Source organism: Onychostruthus taczanowskii, unplaced genomic scaffold (assembly GCF_017590055.1).
Source record: "Onychostruthus taczanowskii isolate IOZ18803 unplaced genomic scaffold, ASM1759005v1 scaffold15, whole genome shotgun sequence".
NCBI classification, from domain to species: domain Eukaryota; kingdom Metazoa; phylum Chordata; class Aves; order Passeriformes; family Passeridae; genus Onychostruthus; species Onychostruthus taczanowskii.
Genome location: NW_024498685.1, coordinates 6,089,074 through 6,104,821, shown reverse-complemented (window position 1 = coordinate 6,104,821; position 15,748 = coordinate 6,089,074). Strand labels below are relative to the sequence as shown.

Below are 15,748 nucleotides of genomic sequence, written 5' to 3'. Positions count from 1 at the left end.
GAATTTCACACTCCAGAGAAGTAGATTGGGAAGGATGGGTGATCTTTTCTCAAGTTTTCCTGCTTTTAGTATTTTCTTTGAGGTAATTTTCTGCAAGATTGGGTAGGGAGCAGAAATACATCTGGTTTATATTACATGATGGCTGTACTTTGGCAATGGAAAAAGATGGCACTTAAAAAAAAAGGAAAGAAGAATAAAAAAGAAAAGTTTGGCAATGACAGAACAGAGCAACAATTACAAGAACTATCTTAAAATTCCCAGGATTTGTGATTTATTTTTCCATGCTTGCATTTTTCTGATGTTGCTGGTGTTAAAGGAGTGGGACAGAGGAAATTCAGTTGGACTTTGCAAAGTTCAGATATCTCTGTGAAACAATTCCCTTTACTCAGGTTGCCCCCACAGCTGCTGCTGTGATTTGAACACAAAAGGGATAAAAGCAAGAAAAAGTGATAGACCATGACTTTTTATCTCGTGTTTCCTTCAGCCAGTGGACATGAAGTCTTGAAGGGGGTGTCTCTCTTGGCTGGTCTGGTCTGTGGGGACGAGGCAGAAGCAGGATTAAAGCGGATGGCTTTGGAAACAGAGCCATGTGAGGCATCTTTGCGGTGGGAGAGGGGAAAATGTATTCCAGCAATGCAAGAGCACCCGGTGGTACATCCCCTGGCACAGTTTCCAGCCTCTGTATGTCCACCCAGAAAACAAGTTTTGCCCCCTCACACATGCAGGAGCACAAAGAGCTGAGACTCTACTGGTGCTGTGACCACCTGGCTCTGGGGGCAGAGGTGTTGGGAGCCCAGGACAGAGAGCTGGGCTTTTTTGGGCAACCTGGATCCTGGGAGCACCTTCCCAGGGCAGAGCAAGCCAAGCCTCCCCTGGGGCTGCTCCTCACTGCCTCCAGTTTGGAGAGTGCAGGGGTTCTGGGCACCTTGGGAATCTGCTTCCCCTGCACCAGGGTCTGAACTCTGGGAGCTTTTTTCACCCCCAGGGTTGTTCAGCAACTGAGCAACTTGAAATAGAACACTGGAACAAAAATATGTTCTGAGTGATCTTTAAGTAAAAGCTAATGTGAAAATGTGGGAGTTTAGACCAATGTAAACACATTACATTTAAAACAATTTTCAGATGTAGTAAATAAAAAAATTTGTTCCTGCTCTTGAAATTCCTAAAAAACACATTTTCCTGTTGAGTCATGATTTAGATTATATTTTATTAGACATTTTTTACAAATTTTAAAATACTGCTATTATACATGCACAAAGGAAAATCAGTTTGAACAATTGTATGTAGGCATTCATTGAAGTCAACCACAAAACAGGAACATTTTATGTCAGTTATCAATGTACTCAATATGTATATCTAAAGTGCATTATGTTACAAAAAATATAGAAAGTCAGCAGCACCAAGATACGTTCACAAAATAAATACACCAGTCAACAAAATAAATTATGGTAAATGTGACAATAATAATTGTCTTAGCCTTAGCCAAAAAAAAAAAAAAAAAAAAAAAGGAAAATTCACAATAACCAAATGTGCAGTTTCAGAGAGCAATGGGGGGAAAAGGTTTTATTCTGAGCATTTACAATATTTACAGGTAATAAATATTTTAATACTTCCCATATGTTCACTATTACAGAATACTGCAATGTGTCTTCCAAATATCTCTTGCTGAAAACATCAGCGCCTCCTGCAAAGAAAAGAAGGGACAAGAAAAACAGAAAAATTAATTAATTTTCACTTTTTCACTTCAAATGTGTGGACATAGAATCAATAGCAAGAGTGCCACAAGCTGTAACAGGTGTGCCTTGCTAGTAACCTTCTGCCATAACAGGGCGTGTTTGATCATGTCACAGCTTTAGACATTTATTCAAGATCTCTGTTACGTTTTTCTCAATGCAACTCCTCTAGAATTGTCATGACCCACAGTTTGTCACACACTGAGGCCATTGTACCCTCAGAGGAATGGAAAGGGGCTTTTTTTTTTATTTATAGCCTCATGCAAGAAGATACCTGAGTATCTTCTCAGGCAGAAGAATTGTATCACCCTATGATAAAAATGTCAAGTGCTGAAAAGAAAAAAAAAATACAGTTGGAGGAAAGCAAAAATAATTTTGAGTCCTTGTTAACGCTGTGGTGGTGCTGTGTTCATGCTGGGGTGTGATGCCATGTTCTGATGAATACAGTGCCATGGGGCTCACTTGGTCTCTTTTTCCCACTGAGAGACCAGCTCTCAGGCAGGGGGCTGTGGTGTGTGTGTGAGCAAAGGCTGCTCAGAGCTTGGAGCCAGCACAACCTTGATGGCATCTCTTCCTGTGCCTGGCTGTGTGAAAAGGCTCTAATCCTGGACCTTTCCCTCTGGGAGACAGAGAGCTTGGTCCTGAAAGAAAGCAGCCATCCCATCCTGTTACCCTGCAGCTCCTGTTTCGTTCAGCCCTGCTGAAGCAATCAGCTGCACCCAGTCCTGAGACCTGGGAGTTTTCCAGGGGATGCTGCAGGCTGGTGTGAGCTCTCTCCCCATGAGAACAGAGCAGAGCCTGCTCCCACCCTGTCAGTGTATTCCCTGTGCTCCCACATGAAGTTGCTGCAGGAAATGCTGAAGGGTTGGGCTTTTTTCCCTCCTGTCCCTGTGAACAGCATGTGTTTTTTAGGGGTTCCCTGGGAAGCACCTAAGATATAGGATGGAGTGGGCTTCTCTCTGCTGCAGGGCTGATCACCAGAGCTGGGGGTAACTTCCCATGTGGCCAAAATTGTGTGGGTGTGAGGCACAACAAGCCTCAGCTCCTGGAGGGTTTAAAAGGTTTTCTTAACATACATATTGAATGGGAAGCTACATCTATCATTCAGGAGCTTACACATTTAAAAGGTTTTTTTGAAATTAAGTAAGAGCACCTTAATTTAATTTAAATGGGAATATAGCTGGAATGTTCATGAGAAATAATTTTAAAGTGCCTGGAATGGAAATGCTAGCATGAAGCTCCTTGATAATTAGGTAGCAAGAATATTAGGGTCCATTTCAGGATATATTCCAACAGGTGTAACAACGGCACATAATTCATACAGCATGGCTGTGTGTGTGTGCATGTCTGCACTACTCAGGCCTATTTCTAAGATAGTGAAATTTTCAATTTAGCCTGGATTTCAGGCTTGGTTTTAAAGTTTAAGCTAAGCCACATCTTGACAGTGGGCTCTGTACTAATGATAATTTGCAAGCTGCATTCTGTGATTTGGACCTAGGTTTTGCAAGATTGGCTTCTTCCATGAGATACTCCTTGTAGGAATTCAAAAGATCTAGAGTTTATGTTATTGTTGTCCATTTTTTTGGATCTAAACCCAAAATTTTGTTTTCAAGACTGATCAGAGAGAATTGGAATGAAGATTTAATCCAGGGTGTTCAGCAGAACAGAAGCATAGAGCTACAGTGAAAATCATGCTTAAAGTTTACATCTTTTGCTAGCCTACTGAGATAACTTAAAAACTCAGGTACTAGAAGTTTGTTAGGGCTGAACCAACATATTCTCTGTACTTGTGAAGGAGGAATTCCCTTTTCCTTTTTTAATGGATTCTCCTTATTTAATCATCTCAAATTAATTATCTAAAAAATAAGTTCTTTTTAAGAATCTGTGAGAAATGCTGCATTTGGATATTGAACTCCACAGTAAAGCTGAGAGCCTTCAGCCATCCAGACACACTTCAAACAGAAAGGCTGAACTGGGAAAACCAATAAGGTTGTACCTGTCTTTTATATGTCCCATTAGATGGACTCCAAAGACAACACAGCAAGAAAAAGAAATTGAAATTCTTGAAATTCCCTAGGATGTTTGTGCCTACAGCCTAGATTTCTTTGTGCTCAAGACAGGTGTCATACACTGACCAACACGACTGTGTTGATATCTGTTGATATCTTGACCTTGATATCTGTTGAAACCTCAGGCACCTCCTGAGCAGAATCCTGAAGTTTGCCTTTCCTAAGGTGCTGAGACAAACCAGAGTCTCTTACTTCCCTCCTACCTGCTACAGCCATGCCACCTGGTTTTTGGTCTGGGATATCCTGGTTTTTGGTCTGGGATATCTGGTTTATGGTCAGGGATACCCTGGTCCATGATCTGAGTGCCCAGCCCCAGGTGTTGGTGGCTCCTTTAGGTGCCAACATGAGCTGAGGTGATGGAGCACATTGCAAACTGTGGGCTGTAAAGCTTAATCCCAGGCTGGATTTTTAGTAAATCCCACAGCTGGTGTCTCTTTCCAAGGGATTTACTGTAAGCAAGTGACACTTCTCTGATGTCTCTCTTCTGCCAAGGTGAAGGGGAGGAGGAGAGAAAAGGATGGGGTTTTGCTGGTGAAATGCAAACATTTGAGGAGAACTGAAGAGTGGAATCCTTGGCCTTGTCTGCAAGTGTGCAGATTTCCACTCAAGCTGAGATGACTGCAAGGGGATGATTCACTTGGGACATCTAGGCTGATGTCTCCAGGCCACTGCCCTAAAAACCCTTCACTGTCATGCATGAGGGAAGTATGTCCCTCTCCAAGAGCAATGCTAAACATTTTTAAGCAGCAACGTAATTGCTTCACAAGCTGGCAAAAGGATGGAGCTGAATTAAAAAATCCTAATGGCAGGGAAAATTTTATGGTGAAAGGCTGGTCTGCGTTGTTTGCAGATATTACTGAGAGAGAATTTTTCCATGTTCTCCCCTAAGGTTAAACAGTGAAATGAAAAACTGTAAAGCAAGGGTAGGAAAGGAGCCAAAAAGGGGAGGTGTTGAGAGGAAGGAAAGAAAACTTCGCCATTTTATAGATGCACAACCTTAAATAAAAGTCAAAGCTTTCAATCTGCTGAGGCCCAAGTGTGGGACCAAGATACGATGTGAGATACACTACGGTTAAAGCAGGAAGGGAAAATTTAGTTACTGTGGTATGCTTCCTTTTTACAGAATTGCCTTCTTTTACTACTCAGCTTCAGTGAGCAGATTTCAGCAATAAGTTGTTTATGTGAGTTGTGTCTCATGGGAAAGAAAGGCTCTGTCTCCAGTGCAAAGTGGAAGGGGCACTTACCTGCTGAGAGCACCTTGAGACTGTGCTTGAAAAGTGGCTTGAAAAGCCACTGCCAAGTCACAAGCACAAAGATCTGCTTTTACTCCCAGTTTGAGCGAGGCCTTGGCCTCAGCCTCTCACACCAAGGGATAACAACTTCAGTTAAATAAATTGCATGCTCCCCAAAAGAATATAGCAGAATTACCTCAAAGTTTGATTATGTGTAGTAACAGAGATGTCCAAGAGTGGGCTCTCGGTCACGACGTCTCCGTACAAGCCAGAATTTAGCCAAGCTGAGCGGGTTCGCCTCTTTTTCTTCTCTTGTTCCTTACGTTTTCCAGGCTTTGCTTTCTTTTTCTTCCCTGACACCTTCAGGGGCTGCTCCTTGTAGGTTTGTGATTTGTTTGTCTCCTGAGTTAGGTATCTGCCCTCATCTTCGCTGCCAAACCTGACAGGGTAGTTCTTGGTGTTGGTGGCAGGTTTAGGGTTAGGTGACACTTCTGACGTTGCGCGGATCTCTGCAGTGTTGACACCTTCGATTAAATTTTGAAGGAATATTCTTCTTCGTAAGTCTTGGATTGACTTGCCCTTGTCATGCAATAGCTGGTGCTCTGATACAGCTCGTTTGCTAAAAGAAGAAAAGAGAGGAGAGGGAAAAAAATTTAGGATTTGGTTATTGAATTCCCAGTGTTTGGCAGAGCTCCTCTCTTCTCTGGCTGTGGTGGCCACAGTGATCATGTACCAGGCTTGGAGAATCCAATGAAGCCAGACTGCTGGAGCAAGTCCTGCTTCATCCTCAGAGTAGCTGCTCTCAGCAGAGAAGAGAAAGACTCAAGTGGGTAATAATTCTCAGCTGACCGATCACACACCCCTGGAGCTGGATTAGTCACAGCTCTGTTCTAGGAAAGCATCATGACTCTTAATATATCACACTTGGGGCAGTAAAAGCAGGAAGGCAGTTGTCAGAGATAGGAAAACTAAAGGGTCAGATAATACAGGAAGAGAGGGAAAACCCACCACTTGTACTGGAGCCGGAAGCAGTGTTTATACAGCACCATTCTAGTGATTTTCTTCTGCTTAGTCATGTACTTCAAAAACATAAACAAGCACATAAAAGTGCATTTTACTCCTACATTTAAAGAAGTGAAATACAGGAGTATAAGGGAAAAATGTTTGAATTTGGGTGCCTAAAGCACAGGCACTTCAGTCCATAATGAGCTATCCAAGGAGGCAGCCTGAGCATCAGCAGAGATGAGCCTCAGCCACTCCTGTGGATTTACTGCTTGCTCACTTGTGTCTAATTATGGTTTTAGATGCCCTCCTAGTATTGCTTGAAGTGTGAACTTTGGGGCCAAATTTCTTGTGTGCTGTGCTGTTTGAATTTTATGCTAAACCTCTTCACTGGATCTTCATCAAGAGCATCCTGGGTTGTTAGAGTGGTTTTTCCAGAGTTCATCCTGACCTTTTGGTACACTGAGCTCTGTCTTGTTTTCAAGGAACTGGGAGTTGAGTAGCTATCTGTCTTTTAGAGATGTTGTACTGGCAAGGAATGTATTAAACATCTGAGGAAAGAAGATACAAATGACACCTGGATAATAAATAACCAGAGAAAATGTGAGAAAATACATGCCTTTTTCTTGAAGTGGAATAGATGCACAGCTGTGCTGTGAACCACAGACAGAGCACAAGCTGGGATTTTAGCTGCGTTCCCATGAATGCAATAATACAGTTTATCCTTCCAATTGCTCTACTCCAGCATGCAGAGTTTGGCTATGGAATCTCTCCTCTTGCATCAGGGTATGGCATGCTGCTGGATTCTCACTGGCCAAAGAAATTCCATTCACTGCTTTGCTTGTCCTATAATCATCTGGTCAATTAGCTGGGTAAGAAGTGGTTTTTGCATGTGGGTGAACTGGAAGAAGACACATCATTGGGAGTGAATATTTCTTCCTTCCATCCCATCCTGCTATGTTACCAGATTTGAAAATGCAAAATATTTGGGAGTGTTCTGCAGGTTCTCTTTCTCAGTCCCCTCAGCCAAACTATTCAGGTTTATGACTTGATCAATAACAGAGCTATTGGAAGTTGGTAATTTAAAGTAACTCTGTTTTAAGGGAACCCCCTTCAATTTTTGTCTTTGTAGGGCTGCACTTTTTGAGTACTGGGTTCAAATGATGGATTGAAGTGATACTACATCTCTGTTGCTCAGTGCAAAATTCAAACAGCAGCTTTCCCCCATTCCACAGTGAGACTGGAAGATGACTGTCAAAATCTTGCTCAAAATCAGCTCTGCATATACAGAGGTTTGTGAGTAATATTGGCTGTGTTTTAAGCGTCCCAAAATCAGTTTTGGATTACTTCAGCCTTTAGGACAAATATTTTATGCCCCTCTTCTAAATGTCCCTAAGCAAAAATGCAATGTGACAATGCTAAGCTGATCCCACATCGTGTCTTTCTCTTCAGTGCAGCTGTGACCATTAACACAAACTCGTGATCTGCCTCAGAAGTTTTTTGAACAAGAGCCATCTCCAACACCCTTCTCATTAGGGTCAGTCTGACTGGCAAGTAGGCCAATAAAACCAGCACCCTGGGCTCCTCTGTGTCACTGCCTCTGTGCTGCCTGTCAGGCTGTCCGGTGTGACCCAGGTTACATTCCGAGCTTCACTAGTCTATTTTCTCAGGAAATCTGCATGGCAAATGCAGTTCTGCTTTCACTCTTTTAGTTCATAGAAAGTGTATGAAATCTCTCTGCTTTAGGGAGTGTAAACCAGTGTCTCATGTGATGAGCAAAGCTTTCCTACTGCCTCTTGTGAACTACCAAGGATAATTCCTTCTATCACAGACAACCCAAAGCTGCCTTAATCCTCTAATGTGTATTTGGTCAACTTCCCCACTGTGACAAAATCTTGACTCTCCAAAGCCTGTTATTAAAGTCCACTTGATTGAAAACCTATTCCATTTTACAGAGCTGAAACCTAAACATTTGGTTCCAGTACACACAAGGCAGTCAGAGAGCATTACAAGATCTACATCTTGAGTGAGTATGCATTTCCAAAATAATGCAGGGATTGACGTGTGAGGGATTGGTGTGCCAAAGAGGGTAGGTTTCTCTTTAAATGTCTGTATGATATTTAGCATCAAGTCTGGCCCCAAATAACATTCTGCTATTCCAGATGATTGTATAACATTATGTAGTGTTACATTTCACATGACTTTTATTACTCAGCCAGACTTAAGGATTACATTTTGCCTACCAGCTTCCTTTGTATACTCTAGACCAAAAAACCTCCTTGAAACAAAGATGTGGTAGATACGTATCTCTTTGACCTTCTGCCTCAGTTATTCAAACAACTCCTATGTTTGTAAGTCACGGAGAAAGGCTTGCCCAAGAGGACTGATGTAAGAAGTGCTTCATAATGGAGATATCAACAATATCTCACCCACACACTCAGAGGAGGAAGGCAATGGAGACTGCAGTGATTGCATTCACATATTGGCCACAATATGGAAAAAAACATTAGGCTGTTAGGGTTAAGATGACCCACTAGAGGTCCCTTCCATCCTTCTATAAAACACACCTCTCATCCAAGGAAAAGAATCATGTATCCAAACCAAGAGCAGTATATGCTAAGCTTACATGTGGCAGACACTTTTGAGAGAGGGATGTTGATGGTTTGTACTTGACCAGAGCATCCAAACTGATTACTGGATCCAAGTACACTGTGTACATATGAGGCTGAGTGTCTCATCATGGGGAGAGCAGCAGAAATCCATGACTTCTGGCTATCCTGATTTCATGTACTTCCAGATAAGCTGCTCTTTTCAGGCAAAGTCTTCCTTCTTTTTTTTTTTTTTTTTTTTTTTTTCCTTGAGATATCTAGCATTTCTAAAAGGCAACATTCTTCAAGCTACAGCTTTCTATCTCTGAGAGCTGCTCTTATTTAGCTGTTATTATCCTTGACTGTTCATGTTGGGTCTGATCCCAAATTCAGCAAAATAACTGAGGAGGATTCAGTCAGCTCTCTGTATTTTGCAAGACTGAGTGCCCTTGCCACTGACTCCAAAGGGAGGGAAATCTGCTCAACCTATCTCAGGCTCCAGAAAAATATTTTGAACAGATCTAGGGACATGATGCTGCGATGTCTGGACATGATGATAAAAATATGAAATTTCATTTTGAGGCATTACTGGTTTCTCAGAAGTTCTTTAGCAGCTAAAGCACTCCTATAACAAATAACATGTCTGGAAAACTTTTCTTGGGACAATTTGCTATTGCTTTCCATGAGATATTTGCTTCAGCAAAGTCTGTAGAACCAGGCCTATATAATTTTGATTATTTTTGCATGTCTATAATAATGTGCTTCAGTATTTTCATCCATTACTGGCTTAAGTTTTTGACTGAGAAAAAAAAATCTCAAAGCCTAAATGAGTTATTAGCCATTAACTCTAGGAATGGTTTGTGGTGATATTAAAACAGGACACATGTTTGAGTGTGGTGTCTGTGTTTGTGCTGTGCCCACAAACAAAACTACATGAATGCCACTAACTGACAGCTGACTGGTTTCTTGTGTGTGTTTTACATGCCAGAGCAAAGAGGGAGCTGAGAAATGCTTTTTCACTGGTTAGCTTACACTTTTCTTCCCCCCTGTCAGGACAGAATGGGGAAGCTGGGAAGACCTCTGATCCTGACCTTTAAAAACAAGTGTTAGAACTACACTAACTTCAAAAAGAGAAAGAGTATTTCTCTGCAAATCTATTTTTTTTAACAACCAATTTTGGCTTGGATCCAGTTCAGAGTTTCCTAGCCAAAAAAATAACAGCATCTAACTGCACTTCAATTATTTTCTTTTTTTTATTTATTTTTGAAACTTAAGTTTAATTTCCCTATATAATATGGTCCCAAAAGAAAGAAATAGCCCAAGAACAGCTTTCAGGAGTACAAAGCAGTTAAAGGTTAATGGACTGAGAATAATACACTGTAACATTATCAGCAATAACATGTTCTACACAATTTGCTGTAGGAGATTTGTAATAGCTCTCTGCCTGGTGCCAAAATTTAGGTGTGTCTGAAGTCGCTTCACCTGGAGTATTTTTTTTTCTTTTGTGTGTTTGGGGTTTTTTTTAATTATTATTATGTGTGTTGCTTAAGTGGCAGAGGAAATGCTATTTGGAGATCTTGTCCTTATGTATGTAATAAAACATTTACAAGGAAACCCATCTGAAATTGTTTGCTGTGTCATGTTTCCCTGTAAGTTGTGATCGGATTTTCCAGCACTCTTTCCCCAACTTGGCTTCCTTTGGAACTGAATAACAATACAGCCCTCCCCAGTGTGACTGAGGTGTTTCTTCCTTAGAAAATCTGATGCAAGCCAGGGAGTCAGATGTGTGAGACAGCTGCTCCCGCATCAGTGCAGAGGCTTCTCCTGCACTTTGTGTATGGGTATTACTATAAACCAGGCTGATTATTTTGGAAGAAGCAAAAAGGTCATTTCCTGAACAGACTGTCTTAAGTTACACTATCATTTATCAAAAAATATTCTTCTGCCTATAAGTAAGATACTGGACTCCCTTTGGATTTTTTTTCCCCCTGAAGTGGCAGAAATCCAAAGAAATTGTTCAGTACTTCAGTGTCATGATGGCCCTCACTTCTGCATGTTTCCCCTACCCCTATCAATATTGGCTCCACGCCAGAGCCGAGGAAGCGTCTGTAAGTTAGGGCAACACACAGCGTTTGGATAAACCGGGATGCTCCCTGCGAGGGTCCCGGGCAACTGCGCAACAATCACCCAGGTGTGTCGGAAGAGAAGCCCCTCAGCTTTCACATCGCCTCCCCCAAAGCTTTGTAAGGTCAGGAGGCTGCAAAGAGCCCTTTCCCTGCCCCGAATGTGCTCTCAGGTGAGCACCTGGGGCAGGTAACCCGGGCCGGCCCCGCGCAGAGCCGGCAGCGCTGCGGAGCCTCCCGGGCTGCCTCCCTCCCTCCCTCCCTCCCTCCCTGCTCCCCACCCGCCCCGCGGCCGCAGCGAGGGCGAATAAAGGCAAAGACGAAAAAAATAAAAGAAAGAAAAAGAGAAACTCACAGTCTGCGGCTGATCCCCTCTACTGATCTCCCGTAGGAGGGCACGGAATAACTCAGCAGGAACACAGCGAAACTCCACTGCTGGAAGAGTTTAGCGAACATTGTATCCTCCGGGGCTTAAAACCTGCAAGGAAAGAGAGGTCAGTCCCGAGGGACAGATGCGCCAGCGCCGTCCTCAAGGAGTCCTAGCTTCGGCTCTACCAGCTCCGAGGCTCTGAAGGAAAAACAAACTTTCTGAGCTCTCGGCTCACTCCTTCCAAACTTCGCTCTGTCTCTCTCCCTTCCTTGCTGTCTGCCTCTCCCTCCCTCCCTCTTTCCCTCCCTCCCTCCCTCTCTCTGTCTCTCGCTGCCCGCAGGCAAGATCTCTCTCAGTATTAGTTCAAAAAGCATCTAGCTCTCATTTGAACGGGGTTAGAGCGGGGTTCAGTGAGTTCCCTGAGCCCTGTTTAGCTCTAGTCCGCTAAGCCACCCTCTCAGGGCTTTATGTTACAGCAGAAGCACTCTTTGCAGATAAGGAAAGATTCCCAAAAAGTCAGCTCAGCTGCTCGCTTCTCTGTAATTACGCGCGGACACACAAACACACACACACACACAGGCTGAGGCGGAGGGGGAATGCATCTCCGCATCTGTCTTTCGGTATACCTCTGCAAAAAAAAAGGGTCAGGTTCACGTCCCCTGCTGCCAGAAAGTTTTGGTCCCCAACAGTGACAAGGAGAGAGACAAGCGGTGACAAGGAGAGACAAGCAAAGGTCGCTGCCTATCTGGAGAGCCCGAGAGGTCTGGGAGGAGCGGTAGCCCCGGGAGGCTCAGGGGCTGGGAAGCACGCTTGGCTCGGCAGGTTGGACTGGGCTGCAGCCTGCGATGTTCACACGCTCCGGAGCAGCCTCTGGGAGACCTGAGGGAGCACGGAGGGTTTTGCAAAGAGATGGCGCCCTAGGAACATGTGCGGAGAGAGCGAGAGCCCGGGCGGGATACCCACAGCCAAAACGGAGACTGGGAATCAGCGCTTCCCGGGCCCGCAATCAAAAAGGAGCGAAGAAAGGGAAACACCGGGCAGCACACGCACTCAGCGCACCCCAAGGACTCCGACCGAGCTCTCCGCATCCTCTGCAGCCGCACTCCTCTCTCGCTCACCTTCCAGCTCCCCCTTTCTGTGTTTACCCCCGGGTCAGCGTCTCCCCTGCCGCGGGGGTTCCTCCCATCGCTGGGAGCACTTTTTAGCTCAAGCCCCAAAGCGCTGCCCGGGACTGCCGCCGCCTTTCCTTGCACGCACCTACCGTCGCTGGTCGCCGTTCCCCTATTAGCCGGAGGGTCGGTTCCTAATGATGCTAATTGTACGCTAGTGAAGGGAGGGGGGAGCTCAGGGGGAGGGCTGGGGGAAGGACTCGCGGTCTATGAACACAGGCGCTCCTGGCCAAAAAAGTAAACTAGTGGAAAGTTTTCTCCTCCTCTCCCTTTTTCGCCTTCCACTTCGCCCTCCTTCAGCCTGGCCAGGGCGCTGCAAACCGCTGCGTCAGGTTGCGCTCCCGTGCGAGGCGGGCAGGGACTCGGGGCTGCGGGGACAGAGGTGGCCGGAGCGGCGGGAGGGCAGCCCCGCTCAGCCCCGGTCTGCCCCGGCCACCCCCGAACCCCGCCGGGCACCGCCGGACGACAGCCCCGCACCCCGCGACGGAGGCACCAAACTTTTCCATCCCGGGACACCACTCGTGTAAAGCCGAAGGGGACGCAGCCCGCCCGCCTCTCCAGCCTGCTGGTGCCCGGAGCTGCCCCGGCTGCCCCAAGCGGACACGGGCACAGAGCCGGGGGGCAGCGCGCCCCTCGCCCCGGCGGCTCTCCCGGAGGGAATGCCCATCTGCATGCCCATCTCCTCACGTTCGTGCCAGCACACCTGGGGATGCAGCTCCGTGCCCGCAGCATCCCGGGAGCCCTCGCCCCTCGGCGGGGCTCTGCCGAGCCTCTCCAGAGAGCGCGGCGGGGGCAGCGGGGTCGCTGGCTGTGCCGCTGACAGCCTGATTTACAGGGAATGCTTTCCCAACACCCTCGCCAGCCGCAACAAAACACTGAGGCGTGCCGGCTGATTGCTCCTTCTCATCCTGCCCCCGAATTAAAGCAGGCGCGCCGAGAAAGTTTAGGTGCAAAGCAAAGCGTTTTTCTACCTGCAGGTTATTTGAAGTTAAACGACGCTTGCTGACACGATTTAAAAGCCCAGATTCCGCATCACACAGGCAAATAAAACCGACAGCATAAGAGCTGAAATAGAAATCATGCTGAAAACATTAAATCGTTTATGCTGTAAATAAATTCCCTGAACACCTGGTAGGCTATAAATTAAAACGTATAGCTAATAGGCGTCTTTGATTTACACTGCCCTTTCGACTAATTAAAAATAATTGTGACATCCCCAGAAAATAACCCCCACAAACTCATAAGGTGTATTGCTCATGTTAAAAGTAAAATTCCACCAAATATTTTTAGAATTTCCTTTCCCCAGAAATGATTGAAAAAAAAATACACCAAAACCCAACACACATCATCTTTTACAGACTCAGGAAAAATAAATTGCCTCTATAAACTCAGAATCCTGATGTTTCTTCTCAATTTATCACTTCACCTTTTCCTTGAGTTACAGCTGTCTGTGCCTCTCAGAGATCACTCTGGCCAACAGTGGTTGCTCTTCTCAGCAATCGCTTCCAAAACTTTCTTTGCTTAAGAAGGAGTAAAAATTAAAAAAAAAATAAAAATAAAAAGAAAGAAAAAAGAAGTTAAATGAATAATAATAAAAAATAAAGGCAATACTTTTCAAAAAATCCAGCCTACAAAGCTTGATTCTGCCTGCAACAGATTAGGGCTAAATAAAGGGTGTTAAAAGCAGGTGCTTTTCTCCCTTGCTGCTCTTTTTATTATGAAGAACAGAAGTTTCCCCTAATATATATAGTGAGGGAGACCCTTCTCCATTGCTTTTATTGAAAAGACCAAACTTGTGACATCACTAACCACCTTCCTATGGCTGAGTTTGCCTCTTCTCTGCCTCAGTGGGCTTGGGAAGAGGGAAAAAAAAAAAAAAAAAAATTAACCCAACTGTGTCTGTGCTAATACGGCAGGACCTGAGCAATGCCAAATGCTTTTAGGAGGCTCACTATCACCCCATGCCCCCCCCGCCCCCCTGCTCCCCGAGGGCTGCCATCTGTCGCGGGCGCAGCGCCTTGTCACCTGCCCTGCCACGTACACGAATGAGCAAACTCCTGGTCCCAAGCCTCATCGCAAGCCTGAGCCCTCCTCCGCGGCAGGATGGGGAGAAAAGACCCCTCACCTGGGGTTTAAACCTTCCCTTCCCCTCAGGATGCTGCGGGACATGCTCTCCCGGGAGGGACCCGCAGCCACCTGCAGCCTCTCCCCGTCCGGCCCGGCCGGCTCCGGTGTCCCCTGCCCTCGGAGGGGTGGGAAGGGATGAGGCTGGACTAGAGGATGGACCGGCTGAGCTTTGGGCGCGATTCCAATCCGCACACCTGTGCCGAGCACGGCTCCGCTCACGGAGAGCCCACGGCCCGGTGTCTGGAGAGGGAAAACCCCACACCTCTGGGGGCTTTCACCTGCCGGGCCCGGTGACGGCAGGGCTCCCCGCCAAGGCGAGCCGCTTGCGGCTGCCGCTTGTTTCTCCAGCCGGGATGCGCGGGGAGAACCGGTGGTTTTGTCTGACCCGGGAAAGGCTTCAGCCGTGGAGAGGTGAGGCAAGACCCCGTGTTTGCCCTCCTGGCCAAGCCCTCTCTGCCGCGACAAGGCAAACTTTATCATTTTAGGTTTTCTGACTCCACTATCTTCCGTCTTCCCGCCTCAAACACAATGAGATTTTGGAGGAATGCCGCGCTTGGCTTCTGCCTCCTTTTTCCGTAAGTATAAACAGGCATAAATCAGCTTTTCTACGAGGAAGTTGACCTGGGAGCTTGGCTAGAAAGATAAGTCCCTGTCCCAGGTTTTCCCGAGAGGGGAATAGGGCCAGGGGCTGCGGGCGGGTGTGTGACCGGGCTCCCCCCAGAAGCCGCTCTAGGAGAGAAACAAAAGCCAGCAAGTGGGACAGGTTCAGCTCTCAGGGGAGAGGTGCCCTTGCAGCCTCAGGGAGGCAGAGGGAAATAATGACTAAACCCCCGCCCGGCGCTCGGAGACCGGCTAAATCCTCAGCTCCGCGAACTTCCCAACCTTCATCTCCGCGAAGTTCCGCCTCTCCCTCCTCCCTCTTGTTTTATTCACAATAAAGCATTTTCGTCATTTCCCCTCCCGGATTTCTATAACCTCAGTTGCACCCGTCCAGGGCTTCGGTTCAGACGGGGAGTTTAACCTCCCCAATCTTCCCAGGGTGGAAAAAATGGTGTTCAGCAAAAAAACACAGGCGTGCTGACTGCTGGAGAGTCTGGCGGGGAAGGGAAGGGAGCGGCACCAGTGATTGCTGGACTCGTCCTGCGAGCACCAGAAATCCCCTGACTTGCTCAGCCTCTCTGACCCAGCGAGGTTAAAGCCAGCGAGCGCGGCTCTCGGCAGGCGGGGTGCGAAGCCCCAGAATATTTTTCCAAGGCTCCCAGGGTGGGCTTGAGGACAAGGCTGCGGTGGAATTGGTAGCAGGCACGACTGATCCCAGGTTGAGGCAGACTTTCT

General features: G+C 46.3%; 1 protein-coding gene across 2 annotated transcripts; it reads right to left on the bottom strand.

Moving 5' to 3' along the window:
* Window positions 1-1,566: 1,566 nt before the first annotated feature.
* PTHLH (parathyroid hormone like hormone) lies at window positions 1,567-13,126 on the bottom strand. 2 transcript variants are annotated; one of them, XM_041398734.1, is made up of 4 exons: window positions 12,990-13,126; window positions 11,103-11,225; window positions 5,231-5,653; window positions 1,567-1,684 (listed from the first exon to the last, which is right to left on the bottom strand). In XM_041398734.1, the coding sequence occupies exons 2-4, from the start codon at window positions 11,201-11,203 to the stop codon at window positions 1,675-1,677; spliced, it is 534 nt and encodes a 177-aa protein (XP_041254668.1). In that variant the 5' UTR covers window positions 11,204-11,225; window positions 12,990-13,126; the 3' UTR covers window positions 1,567-1,674. The 2 variants fall into 2 exon arrangements, with proteins under 2 accessions (XP_041254668.1, XP_041254667.1); XM_041398733.1 differs by lacking the exon at window positions 12,990-13,126 and adding an exon at window positions 12,236-12,354.
* Between the last annotated feature and the right edge of the window lie 2,622 nt (window positions 13,127-15,748).